The 13,964-nt window shown below is 33.1% G+C and overlaps 2 protein-coding genes across 3 annotated transcripts; both read left to right on the forward strand.

The window, feature by feature from the left end:
* Nucleotides 1–572: 572 nt before the first annotated feature.
* On the forward strand, nt 573–3,242 carry LOC114190643 (calmodulin-binding protein 60 G-like). Its single transcript, XM_028079603.1, has 8 exons — nt 573–889; nt 970–1,036; nt 1,208–1,254; nt 1,340–1,839; nt 1,928–2,088; nt 2,194–2,397; nt 2,484–2,634; nt 2,723–3,242. The coding sequence occupies exons 1-8, from the start codon at nt 621–623 to the stop codon at nt 2,938–2,940; spliced, it is 1,617 nt and encodes a 538-aa protein (XP_027935404.1). The 5' UTR covers nt 573–620; the 3' UTR covers nt 2,941–3,242.
* A 4,131-nt stretch (nt 3,243–7,373) lies between these two features.
* LOC114191614 (importin subunit alpha-2-like) lies at nt 7,374–12,390 on the forward strand. 2 transcript variants are annotated; one of them, XM_028080903.1, is made up of 11 exons: nt 7,374–7,763; nt 7,917–8,013; nt 8,096–8,187; nt 8,275–8,406; nt 8,764–8,949; nt 9,998–10,161; nt 10,244–10,322; nt 10,876–11,004; nt 11,100–11,227; nt 11,327–11,724; nt 11,853–12,390. In XM_028080903.1, exons 1-10 carry the CDS (start codon nt 7,548–7,550, stop codon nt 11,700–11,702), a joined length of 1,599 nt encoding a protein of 532 aa, XP_027936704.1. In that variant the 5' UTR covers nt 7,374–7,547; the 3' UTR covers nt 11,703–11,724; nt 11,853–12,390. The 2 variants fall into 2 exon arrangements, with proteins under 2 accessions (XP_027936704.1, XP_027936703.1); XM_028080902.1 differs by having other exon boundaries at nt 11,870–12,370.
* The last annotated feature ends 1,574 nt before the right edge of the window (nt 12,391–13,964 follow it).

The following is a 13,964-nucleotide window of genomic DNA, read 5'->3' on the forward strand; positions in this document are numbered from 1 at the left end:
GCCCAGCGCAAGCGTTTTTCTTTTCTAATATAAAATAACTTCATTCATCTCTCAAGCTATTTCTTTGACTCCTTTTTTTCCAACCCATTAAAAAAAATGGAGAGTTTTCAGAATTATACATACTCCATTCCATAGGTAGAGATTTATGCATCGGCTTCATAGTTCTCAGTACAAGTGCGGCTGCGTGTGTTTTATTCCGCGTTGTTCAGTGTTTCCTTTGTTAGCGCGTAGTTGGAGAAAAACATTGTCACTATTAGTCTCCTTAGTAACGGGTTTCACCAACTTAAAAGCGCGTTTGCATGTTCTTTGGTCCTGTCGTATGATCGTACACAAATTACGATTTCACAGTAATCATTGTCTATATCCATCACTTTCTAGTTCCCAAGGCGTAAGTTAGCCACACAATGGTTTTTGGAAGGTCTAGGTCTTCTAAAACGACGCGGATAGTTAGTATTTATTTTGATTTCAACAACAAAGAATGGTTATAATGGTTCCTTTCTATTGTTAAAATAAACTGATATATAGTCGCTTTTATGTTTTCAATGTTTCATAAGTGTCCAAAAATGTTTGTTCTTTTGGTTGATAAAAGACAAAAATAGTTTATACTAAATGCTTCTTAAATGTCTCTTTACGCATGTCTAGTTTGCGCACTGCTTAACGAGCCTTCCTTACATCTTCCTCACATTTATATATATGCCATTAAGGCTTTATATTTTCTCCTCTTACCTCTTACCACTTACTTTGCGTTATATATCATTTCAAATCCTTGGATGGTATCAAATAATAAGCAAACTTTCGAGGGGAATGAAAGTGGTGAGCGCAGAGGTAATAGAATTCCAGTTATGCAATCTACACAGAGACATAATGATCCAAAACAAACACCTCTTAGGTACTTGCTATTTGTTCTAACACTTGTTATGGTGCCACTTGATGCAAACTCTAATTTTTTCTGTTGTGTTGTGGCCTTAGAAATGTGACAAAAGGGGTGTGGACCAAGGACTACGAGTTGTACTTTGAACATTTTTTTCGCAAAGTGGTAAGAAATTAACGAGTCTCTTATACTGTGATGTAAATGTGTACTGTTTCTAACTATTTCCGGTTGCTAAATTGCATCTCCTTCTTCTCGTCTTGGTTCAGTACCAAGTATTTGAATATGCACGTTTTTTTTTAACCTTTCACTGATGTGTATTTTAAATGTACGAGGTAGGTACGCGAGGAGGTGGAACGTAGAATCCAAGATTACTTACCTGCAAGGTTCGTTTCTCTAGCTCAATTGTGTTCATATATTCCTTACCTGTTCAATGTTTCGTATGTGATATTCTTTTCAAATTTGTTACAGGGCATGGTTTGATGAGATTGGCGGTGATAGGTCCAGAGCATCGCCCTTTGAGTTGCGTTTCACTAATAAATTGTCTGATATAATTTTTACCCACTCTAACGTGATATCGGAGGATAAAACACCCATTCAAATTGCTCTCTTTGATATCAGAGACCAGTCAGTGGTTAATGTTGGTCCCCTTTCCTCTTTAAAGGTAGAAATCTGTGCTCTCAATGGCGAGTTCGGTTTCAACGGAAGTGAGGATTGGACTGAAGGTGAATTCAATGTCAATATCTTGCGTGAGAGAGATGGCCGAAGACCGTTGTTGAATGGAGATAGAGTTATAACATTGAAAAACGGCGTAGGTTGTATTAATAAGGTTATGTTCACGGATAACTCGAGGTGGATACGGAGCAGAAAGTTTAGGTTGGGAGCCAAAGTTATCCAAACAGCTTCTATTGAAGCTAACGTTAGGGAAGGTAGAAGCGAACCTTTTGTGGTCAAAGATTACAGAGGAGAATGTAAGTATTCTTTTCACGTCGTGTCTATTGTTTTTGTCTTTGTCTATTAGGGAAACTATTGCAATGAACTGAAATTTTGTCGTTTCAGCGTACAAGAAACACCACCCTCCTTCCCTGAATGATGATGTTTGGCGATTAGAGCAAATTGCCAAAGATGGGAAAATTCACGAGAGGTTGTCCCTCCATGGAATTCACACAGTGAAGGACCTCTTGCGGTTATACACAACAAATCCATCTTCATTACTTGAGGTGAAATTCCGTTTTCCTTTTCTTTTAACCCTCCATGTAAATAATTATTGAGATTCATACATAGAATACGCATATTCATGCTGATTTATTGGTCTGGATATGTAGAAGGTTGGCAACATTCCAAAGAGATCATGGATGTCAATTATTGAACATGTCAAGACTTGTGTGATAGATGACGACGAGACTTTCGTATACCACACAGCAGAACAATCGACTAGCTTGATTTTCAATTCCATCTATGTCCTTGTGGGTGTGAGTTTTGATGGGAAAAATTATGTATCCCCTGATACTCTTACCTCCGATGAGAAGGTAAACACTTCTGCACAAATTTCAGGATTTTTGTTGTATTTATACCTGTGGGTTAGAAGTGATTGGATCCTTTCTTCCAATGGCAGCGTGTTGTGGAAATACTGAAGCACCACGCTTACCAAAATATGGATAATCTCAAATCAATTCACAAGACACCATTGGAATGTGTAGGAATGGGACAGTCTGATGCTACAGAGCAAGGTCTTCAACGGTTAAATATCTCTACACAACAAGAAGGTATACCATTTGATTTTACGTTAGTATTTGATCTGCTTACATTGTTTCAGGCGTCTTATTAGTATGCTTTTAACCTTTTCTTATGCAGATCATCAAGGAACATGGGCTGGTCATGATTACCCGTATGCCTCAACTTCATATAGGGATGAAGGCGTTCATGATCACAATATGTTGTACTCTGATCCAAATTCAGTGCCAGACATAACAGACATGCCACTCAACAATCCTTATGTCATCAATTCACACACAAAGGAATTTCTCTTTGGATTGTGTGTTGAAGAGGATGGTTGGGTCTCTTTTGGATAACATTTGCAACTTGTGCAAGGAGGTTATTCAACCAAACAGATCACATCACAAACTCTGTTGTCGTCCTCCCTGTAAAACATGGGGGCAACAAAATGGCTTTAACTTTGCTCCTTGCGGTGGAACAAATTCTGTCACCGTCATTTCTTCAGTTCTAGTGTTATTATGTCAAGCAGTAGAAAACCAAGATTCAAATTGTACTCAAGTGACTCATGTCAGACAAAAGGGTGGCAGCAACCAAAAAGAATGTGAAGCTTTAGAATTATGAAACTTATACTATGTAGTCTCTGGTTGGTTTCCTTACACAAAATGTGTCTATATTTATGTTTATGTTTGTGGTAGTTACTAGACTTGATTGCGAGTGCAGTGAAGTTCTCAAGATGGGTCCTCGCTCTCCCACAGTATAACAAGTCACATGTACAATTTGTGGTAAAATTAATTTCGTACGCGAAGGTGAAAGGTCCAATTACCCAATCATCAACTTAGAACTTATCCTATTGCTTTTTCTTATTAAAAAACAAAGAATGTAAATAGGGTCCTGTGAGGAATAGGTCTACTTAAAAGTAAATATGATAGGTATTGCACGGTACAATTGATGGACAATAAATAACCTCAACTCTGCTTATCTCGTACATTTTCGTTGCGTGCTTCCTATGGTGCTGATTTAAAGATGGGGATCATTGAAAATCTGATACGTGGCACACAAACTTCACGCGTTCGCATATTTTATTTTTTAAAAAAATTCATAGCATGTACCTTAGAACATTTGCGAAAATTATGAAGTTTAAAGATATCATCTCTTTCGATCCCAAGTCTTTTAAGTGACCTCATTTAAGGATTAGAGAAGTTTTGGTTATCACAGACGATATTAATGTTTTTATTTCAAATCTATCAAGTGACATAGTTACGATAGGTCAAGCACGGTATCAAGATATTATGTATATTGGAATCTAAAATATTTGTCAATATTTTGTATTTGAAAGGCATCTCGAACACCATTAGGTATATAAAACATAATGTATATTTAAAAAAAATTGTTCTAAAATATATTTCATACAAAAGGTAAAATATCAGTTTAAAAGTTATGGGATAGTACTTAAAAATTACAGGATTGCAAGAAAAAAAAGAGACAATCAATAATAAAATATGAAATGAGTCGAGTTTGATTTGTTTGGGCAAGTGTGTTTTTGTGCTCATAAATAATCAAATAGTATTTCGGGTGGTTCTTCTTACAGCTCCCTATTTTTCTTCCCGCATTTCCATAAAAGTGGTACTCCTCAAATTATGCCTCTGAAAAATATAACAAAAATTCCTTCACATTTTTATTTTTAATATTTTTCACATTGGCTATTCTGATGGTGTTTTTAGATCAAAAATGCCTTCCGTAATAAGCAATGCAAAATATATAAAAAAAAATTTAGGATTAATGTTCCGAAAGATATTTTTGGATCCAAAATTACTTTCAGAGCACTTGTTTCAGATTTTTTTTTTTATATTTTGGAAATTCCGGAATACAAAAAAACATTTATGGAATATGTATTATGGAATGTATTTCCATATCCATAAATGACTTTCGAAATATTTGTTTCGAAAACTTTTTATTTTTACTTTGAAGGATATTTTCAAGTTTAAACTATATTTTTGGATTTGGAAATCCCTTCCGGAACAACCATTCAAGAATATAAACAAATTTGCATAACAAGCATTTCAGAAGACATTTTCAAATCTGGAGATAATTTTCGGAATACTTGTTCATAATTTTTTTATATTTCTGATAAAAAAATATCTCTTGAAACACCTAATCTGAAAAATGAAAATGAAAGTGTTTTTGTGTGGTCATTCCCAATGCTTTTGTTTATCTTGTACTTGTTTTTAAATTGTCGTACAATCACAACTTTCATATATTAAAACCTGACAAACTCCAACCAAACCACATAAAAGATGTAAACAAAGTGCAAAAAAGCAATATGATGGAAACTTTGGTTTTGTTTCTAAACAAAGATTAGGGAACTATTAACTCACATTGACCAATTTAGAAAGCATAGACAAATAACCACACTCATGCTTTCCATCTTGAATAAGACAAATCCTTTCGTAGGCTTCCCTGAAAGCATTCTTCCAAATATATAGAGACAAGTTACTTTGTTCTTCATCACATGAGCCAGAAACGCATACTTAATCGTTCCCATAATGTTTACATAACTCAATTTTTTGTACAACACATCTTAAAAGCAATACAAACATGATGGACAAAGCATTTATATACATACATAGTGTTCCTATTTCCCAATAATAACTTGTAAATGAATACCATGCACTACCCCCTTTAATTTTAGAGAATCTTAGCGAGCTTTCTTAAAAAATAATAAAAAAAGTTAAGAGCAAGAGTGTATACCAATATTGAATTCATAAAATGCACTTGCTGCGCTGCCAAAAGCAAAACCAATATGAAATGTTCAAACCTTAAAAACAAAGATAAAAAATTTCGCATACCCACATACATACAAAAGAAAAAAAAATGGGTGAGAATAATTCTCCACAGAGAAACTATCATTGATGAGAGGTGAAACGATCTTGTGACAATTCTCCTAAATCAAAGGAATGAATTTGGCAAGAGAGAAAGAGTAAAAGAATAACAGTTATTGGAAAGAAATATACCACGCGGTTTGAAACGGGTCATGCACAATGATATTTAATCGTCAACAATGGGATTTTGTGACATTTAATCATTAGCAAATATATACCATTAAGTGAAAAACGGGCCAATATACTGGCCTACTACGTCTAGTTTTGAACTCGTACAAGTTATAAATTATGTAAATCAGGTTTTAAAGGCCACCCATATTTTTACTAATGGACTTCTGAATCGTCTGATTCGTCCGTTTTGTTACACATAAATCCTATGAAAGTAATATTTAGAGATGATAAATAAATCCATTCCCATTTAAATCATTAAAATATTTATATTTAATTAAGTAATTTTATATATATATATATATATATTCTATTATTTATTTTTTCTAATTATTTGGTTTGTCATGAAATTTATTCGTATCTTTAATATATTTTTCATCTTATCATAACCTTTATGTAATTATGTTAAAATGATGTATGCCAGTTAAAATTTTGTTATGTCTCACATTTGAATATTTCTATTATTTTTTAATGTTTTTATTTATCATATATTTTTCTTTTTACATGAGAATGTTTAATACTTTCAATTTAAGTGTTTAATAGCATTAATCTTTCATTTACTAGGTAATATAAAAAAGTATTTACTTAATATTATTCATTTTTGTTTCATTTGAAGAGTTATTTTGATTCACTAAAACAATTTTCGTTATTTCTCGATCATTAAGCATATATGTTGATATTTAAAAAGTTTGATTAGATCTCTAAGGTATTTTTCATCTTATCATATAATTAATTATACATTTGTTTTTCTTCGTACGATTTCTTTCAATAGTCTCTCAAATTGTTTCTAAGACATATTTGTTAATTTTTTTAATATTTTTATTTGTTGTATATTTTCATCATGTAGGATATTATTTCGATATATGTTATCTAATTATTTTTTACTTTTTAACTCATCATTAATCATATTGTAATTTTTTTACTATAATTGTACAAATAACTTTTATTTACTACAATATAAAAATTTAATGTAATTGCCATAAAATTTTTGTTATCACCATCCAACATATGTTGGAGTTGAAAAGATACAATATTTATGTCAAAATAATTTTATTATTATTATTGTGTTTATTATTTGTTTTTTGTGTCATTTTGATCAGTGATGTATTATCACTTTTATAACTTTTATTAGTGTATAAAAAAGAGAGATTCCTTAGCATCTAAAAAATTGAAGTGAACAAACATTTAAAATATATTTTAATTTGAATATTTGTTTTCCTTCTATATTTTTTAAAAAATGTTTTTAAATTTTATCCACTAGGTGTCATTAATGTTTGCAAATTTAATAAATATTTTGGTTTTCATGAAATTTGATTTGTTATTTTAATCTAAAATGTAAACAATTATAATTTATGTCAAAGTAGTTGATATTGAAGAAACAACCATCATCCTAATATTGAATATCTGATAATATCATGTTTCCTCTACCATATTTTTTTATTATTTTGTAGAATTAATATTGAAGTAGTAAGAAAATTAATATGAATATAGATACGAGATTATACCTATTATTCAATAAAGATGAAAATAAAACAAAAATTTCATACCAGTCGAATTTAGTTACGTAAACAAAGATGAATTTTCTATACAATAATGAATATGAAACAGCGAAACCCCTCGCCAGAGTAACCTTTTCCCTCATCTTCATCCAATTCAAATCAGTGGCATTTTCGAAAATGTGAGCAGATCCAGGTCCACTTTCATCACAACTTCTGCTTCCACTTCAACCCTCGTATATAAACCTTTCACTTTCCACTTCCCCTATTCAAACTCACATAGAAAACCCAAAATTCTCTCTTTACTTTCCCGTATCCAGTTATCCCAAACCCTACCGTTAGGTTCCCCAATTCAACACTCCCAAGGAACGGTGCGCTGCTTCTTAGTTCGTACAGTTTCTGTCGATTCTCTCCGAAACGATGTCGTATCGCCCAAGCGGGAACTCCAGGACCGAGGTCCGCCGGAACCGGTACAAGGTGGCGGTGGATGCCGAGGAAGGTCGGAGACGGCGAGAAGACACCATGGTGGAGATCCGGAAGAACCGGAGAGAAGAGAGTTTGCAGAAGAAGAGGCGTGAAGGGCTCCAACCCCAACAGATTCCTGCTTCCGTTCACTCCACTTTGGTAGAGAAGAAGGTCAATTATCGAATTGCTTTCGTTTTTATCTTTTGATGGTGTATTAGTCTCACTCTGATTGTTCAACTGATTTGCGTAATTCGTTATAGTTGCGTTTGCTTTATTTAATTTTTGAATTAAAGTTGTGTGGTTGGATGCTGTATGTTGATGCAGTTGGAACACCTACCATCAATGGTTGCTGGTGTTTGGTCTGACGACAAGAACCTGCAGCTCGAGGCAACGACTCAGTTTAGGAAGCTGCTTTCGATTGGTTGGGATTGTCTCTGTGTTTAATGTTGTTTAGTGAATTTAATGAAGGTTTAGTTGATATGTTTTTTTTTTCTTTTTACCAGAACGAAGTCCTCCGATTGAGGAGGTTATTCAGACTGGTGTAGTTTCTCGATTTGTAGAATTTCTGATGAGGGAAGACTATCCGCAGTTGCAGGTTTTTGCTTGTCTGCTTTTTTTATTTGTTTTTGAATTAGTAATTTGAATATTGCTTATGTTGTTGTTTGTCTGTTGCGTGTTGCAGTTTGAGGCCGCTTGGGCTTTGACAAATATAGCTTCTGGAACGTCTGAAAACACCAAGGTGGTGATTGACCATGGGGCTGTACCAATATTCGTGAAGCTACTTGCTTCCCCCAGTGATGATGTCCGTGAACAGGTATATATTATTCATATCTTAACATACCTTCATTTGCCTGTGAAATCCAAAAACATTTGAGTTTGAGATCAGAATTTTTGTGTTAATGAAATTAAAAGGGTTGCACTTTTCTGTTTTTGATTTGGATTTTTGTGGGTTTGGTGTTCTTATGTACGTGCTTGCACATGCAATAGAAAGTGAATGGGGTTTGAGCGGTCAGCTTTGTACTTGTGCTGGGTATTTTGTTTATCAACTATTAATACATAGGTAACAACAGAAGAAAGACAACAATACCTTGTAGTTGAATACATGCCTTGTATCATGCTATCATTTTGTAGTAGCTTAACAATTTCGCTGTTGGTGTTTGGGTATTCATAGGCGGTGTGGGCATTAGGAAATGTTGCTGGGGATTCTCCTAGATGCCGTGACCTTGTTCTCGGTCATGGGGCATTGATTCCTTTGTTAGCTCAATTGAACGAACAGGCGAAGCTTTCTATGCTTAGAAATGCTACTTGGACACTTTCCAACTTCTGTAGGGGCAAGCCACAGCCTCCTTTTGATCAGGTATAGAAATATCTATTGCTTAATCTCTATAAATAATTAAGTGTTGGTGAAAAATACATATTTTTAGCCCTTACTTTTTGTATAGATATTGTATTCTCTGTCAATATGATGAAATGCTCACCCTTGGTTGGTGAAATATTATTTATGTAGTTATCAACTTTGAAATTTGCATGTCTGTCACATGATTAAAGGGAAAGCAGTTATATATAACTCAATTTATTATTTTGAATGTTCTTGTTAATCAAGTCTCTGTGTCTAGTATCTACCACCTTATAGATTAGAGTTTTATATGATTATGCATTTTATTGATACCTTATTGTTGTTGGTTCTTTTATCTGATGAACATTCTTCAGTTTTTTCTTCATTTTATATCAGCAAAATCTTTCCTCTCCTATTATGATGTTGCAAATATGCTTTTAGGCTCTGAAACTAATGTCTATGCTAGGAGAAATAAGGAATAGAAGGGCTGTGAGGGGGGGCTCAGATTGATGTGTGAACCGTGAGCGTAATAGAATTGATAGCTCGCAGGGTGTGAATTGCCTGGGTCCTGGAAGGGAAAAGGTATATGTTTATAAGAGGGTGGGTCGGGAGAGGGGAATTTGGAAAGTTAAGGTTGCTCTGGACACGGGGAGTAGTGTGCACTATCTTATAGTGCTCTTTCTTATTTTCTTTAGTTTTTTTTTTTCAATTTCAGTCGTAATTTTTTTTATTTTTTTATTTTTGTATTTGGCATCATTTTATATTTCGTGAGATATCTCACTTGTTAGGAGCCATGCTTCAGTCTGTCCAGTTGAATATATTTTCACTTGCGTACATCTTGAGTAGGCCATTGTGATCAAATTATGCTGTTAACTGTTGTCCTTACAATCGTGCAAGCAAACCGGTAATATTGAACTTATAACAAAAAAAAAGAACTTTTAGGGTTACCAATTGGCTATGTCACTGAATAATTGTTTTTCTGATCTTGTCATGATTTTACTGATTGATTATTAGCTGCTATTTTTATTTCACCGATCATACATTTTACTTTACTATTTTTTTCCTTAAGGTTAAACCTGCACTGCCTGCTCTTGCACGTCTTATCCATTCAAATGATGAAGAAGTCTTGACTGATGCATGTTGGGCATTGTCATATCTTTCTGATGGTACAAATGATAAAATTCAAGCTGTGATTGAAGCTGGTGTTTGTCCCCGACTTGTTGAGCTTCTAATGTGAGTACTCCCTTCTCAAAAATGATTATGCTAAGACATGCACTCTCATATATCATTTTAACGCTGTCCCACACTTCTTCAGGCATCCATCCCCTTCGGTACTAATTCCTGCTCTTCGAACTGTTGGAAATATTGTCACTGGAGATGATATGCAAACACAGGTATTATGTTCAAGAATGTCCCTTGTAGTTGTTGTGTACAGTGTGACTTTACCTTTTTACATTACACTATTACAGAATAAGGAAAACAGTGATAGCATTACTCGCAATTAGCCTTTTGAATTTTCTTATTTTCATTTTTTCTTTTTTACTGTTTGGAGTTGTTATCATTGATGCGAAGTGCCCTATAGTATGACTTTTTATATATTGATTTATCATTTAGTGTGTTTATCATCTGGAAGTTTGTCCATCAATTTTTTTTTTTTTTTATGGTTACTACATGTTTGTGGTTTCCTTTCCCCCTTAGACTAACATACATCAAAGTGAAATGCTATTTACTTGAGGCATATGCCAATCCTTTCTCTCGGCTGGATTCTTTCTGTAAATATAAGGATTTTCTCTGGAATGTCATATTCAGATGATTCCAATCTGTAGTTTGGTTCTTAAGGTGTAACTTAATAGGTTACTGCCAAGATCACCTAATCAAACTCTTATCTGATGATTTTGTTTTTTCTAGTTCATGTTTTGTTTAACCTATTGTTTTTTTTCTCAATAGGTTATCATCAATCATCAGGCTCTTCCTTGCCTTCTGAATCTGTTGACCAATAATTATAAAAAAAGCATTAAGAAGGAAGCTTGTTGGACTATATCAAACATTACAGCTGGGAATAAACAGCAGATTCAGGTTTAGTTACTTCTTCATTTTATGATAATTAAAACTTTTTATTCATTTTAAGTTCTTGTTGCAATAATATGTTGGTTTGTTCCTGATAATAATAGGCTGTGATTGAGGCTAATTTAATTACTCCTCTGGTCAACTTACTTCAAAATGCCGAGTTTGATATCAAGAAAGAGGCTGCTTGGGCCATCTCAAATGCTACATCTGGTGGTTCCCATGAACAAATCAAGTATGGAAAAGCAATGATTTTTAATATTCTTTGGGAGGTTAATATGATATCATGATTTTATTTCTTGCAAGATATGAATTATTTATCTATGGTTTACAGGTTCCTAGTAAGTCAAGGGTGTATTAAGCCCCTGTGTGATCTTCTCATCTGTCCCGACCCTAGGATTGTAACAGTTTGCTTGGAAGGCCTTGAAAACATCTTAAAGGTGGGAGAAGCTGATAAAAGTATTGGCAACACTGGTGATGTGAATCTATATGCCCAAATGATTGATGACGCGGAGGGGCTGGAGAAAATTGAGAACCTCCAGAGTCATGATAATACAGAGATTTATGAAAAGGCAGTGAAGATTCTTGAGACGTATTGGTTGGAGGAGGAAGACGAGACTATGCCTCCTGGGGATGCATCTCAGTCAGGGTTCAACTTTGGTAACAATGATGCTCCTGCTGTACCTTCCGGTGGATTCAACTTTAATTAGAAGATGCTCATACTCTACTGGGGTATCATTTTATATTTGGCTTTACTCTTGCTTATCTTATCTGTATATTATTTAATGAAATTAATCAATTATGTTTTTGGCAGTTTGCATGTGTTTTATGCTTTCTTCAATTGTTAAATGATTATTCAGAATTTGATCAATTGCAGGAGTTTTGGTTGGTCTATTAGTGTAAAGTCCTCCATTATGACGGGACAGCAGTTGGGGGACAAGTCAAAGTCTTGTCATTGTCATTGGGTCTTACAAGGTCCATCAAGTAAATACATGGTTGCTGGACCGGCTTGGGTTTTTGCAGTGCCTGGTATTTCATATCTCATGGTGTAAAATGCTTTGTGGCTATATTTTTTTGCCACCGTAGAGTCTTCTTTCTGCCAAGTGATCATTCCATAGAATTAATGAATGCTCAGTCTTGTGATTTTTTTTTATCTTGTTATATATGTCATAGATTGCAGTTAAAGTTACGATTGGTTTTTTGGCAAATGCCAAATGCTAAATGCTACTACCCATTAGTTACAAGGACCGTTGGACTCTTTCTTTTATCCCCTTCCTTTGTAAGCTTTATTTTACCCTCCATAGTTCCATTATTATCACGTTATGTAGGTCCTGGTTAATTATGGTGCAATTATTGTGTAACCCCAACTTTATATTTATATTCTGGGCTATTATTAGTCTATTGCATCTAATCCAGGCTCGTTATGTGCACTCCCTCGACGTGTTCAGAGGTGGGAAAGGCAGTGTCGTGCTAAGGAACTTGAAACATTTTACTGTTAGTTGAGCTGGAGCAAAAGGGTCTTTTACAGTCAAAACGTCTTCTACTTTGCTAAGAATCTAGATGCATATGTAGAGTGAGCAAATAACCTTCAGTGAGGTTTTAGGTTCCCATTAAATGAATAGGTTTTACTTGTGATTTATGTTACAGGATATATTACCTAAGTTTATATTAATAATCTGCTGTATTATTATTTTGAAAAGATTTTTTTTTTAACTTTGTTTTACTAATTGTGCTTCATTTATACTTCATTTAGATAAACTAAATGGACTTTCGTAGTATGTGATGGTTCATGTTACAAATAGTATGAAAAAGATGAGTACAGGTAAAATGTGATTTTTTAAGGCATCAAAACTTAAGAAAGTTGATAAATAATAATTTATAGGGGAATTCAAAGGTTAGAATAATATTATGTTAATGCTAACTTATTTAACTTAATTTATCGGAAGTTCACTCTTTTATCTTTTGTTTTAAAAGTGAGTTAAAAATTGAAATTTCATTATTTTCTTCAAAATATTTCTACGAAGTTCACTCTTTTGTATATTTTTTTTCGAGTGTCAGGAGGTAATCATTATATTTAAAGGAGGGATAATTGTTTATGCAATAATTGAATTATAATTATATGTTGTTTTATACTTGTGTTAAATTTGAATAATAAAAGTATAATAAAATAGTTTTATATATATATATATATATATATATATATATATATAATTCATTGTTCTAACCAATTTGGTTAAACTTTCGGTTTGGATCTCCGGTCCATACTGGTTTAACTCAATTGACTTTGGCAATTTCTTGTTCTACCTCTAATATTTCTTCTACACTTTCAAAGATTTGTGTGTTCCATTTATGTCTTTTGAAAAAATAAATTAAAAATAAATAAGGTAAGAGCAATAGTTAAGCAATGATGAAGATTCTGAGAAGGTTGATGATTGGTTGAACAAACGAATTAAATGATAGTAAATGTTATATTATAACTCTACACTCCTAAATCTTCGGTCCTATCACGTTTAACTTTTGGAAACTATTCTACTTCTCACTTTTAAAAATATCAAACATAAAAAGTGAAAAAATTAATAGAAAAAAAAAAAACTAAAACTAAAAGAAACAGTTTCCACTTACGGAACTTTCGGAAAGAGAAATAAGTACGAATTAAAATAATTACAAAATAAAATAATTACAAATTCAAATTATTACAACAAAATTATAAAAGATTCAAATTAATTACAATTTGAAATAAAAACATAAAAATACTAAAATTAATTAACATAAAAACTAAAAAAAACATATATAAAAGATTATTTGAAAAAGTATTAAAAGAAAACTGAAAATCGACTTCCAAACATTCACTTAACCGAAAGTCAATTGGAACTTACCAATTTCACTTGTCCCACATCCAGAAAATGCTCCACTTCCATAAATGCCTCATTCACCAAATTATTTTTGTTTTATATTTATTTGTTGTTACAGGA

This window comes from Vigna unguiculata, chromosome 7, assembly GCF_004118075.2.
Source record: "Vigna unguiculata cultivar IT97K-499-35 chromosome 7, ASM411807v1, whole genome shotgun sequence".
Classification (NCBI taxonomy): domain Eukaryota; kingdom Viridiplantae; phylum Streptophyta; class Magnoliopsida; order Fabales; family Fabaceae; genus Vigna; species Vigna unguiculata.

Excerpts from the sequence above, each read along its gene's own strand:
- LOC114190643 (XM_028079603.1), top strand. The coding sequence starts at position 621 with ATGTCTCTTTACGCATGTCTAGTTTGCGCACTGCTTAACGAGCCTTCC. Across the intron at positions 1,840-1,927 it reads CAAAGATTACAGAGGAGAAT|CGTACAAGAAACACCACCCT; the intron begins GTAAGTATTCTT and ends TTGTCGTTTCAG. Across the intron at positions 2,398-2,483 it reads CTCTTACCTCCGATGAGAAG|CGTGTTGTGGAAATACTGAA; the intron begins GTAAACACTTCT and ends TTCCAATGGCAG.
- LOC114191614 (XM_028080903.1), top strand. The coding sequence starts at position 7,548 with ATGTCGTATCGCCCAAGCGGGAACTCCAGGACCGAGGTCCGCCGGAAC. Across the intron at positions 8,014-8,095 it reads TAGGAAGCTGCTTTCGATTG|AACGAAGTCCTCCGATTGAG; the intron begins GTTGGGATTGTC and ends TCTTTTTACCAG. Across the intron at positions 8,950-9,997 it reads CACAGCCTCCTTTTGATCAG|GTTAAACCTGCACTGCCTGC; the intron begins GTATAGAAATAT and ends TTTTTCCTTAAG.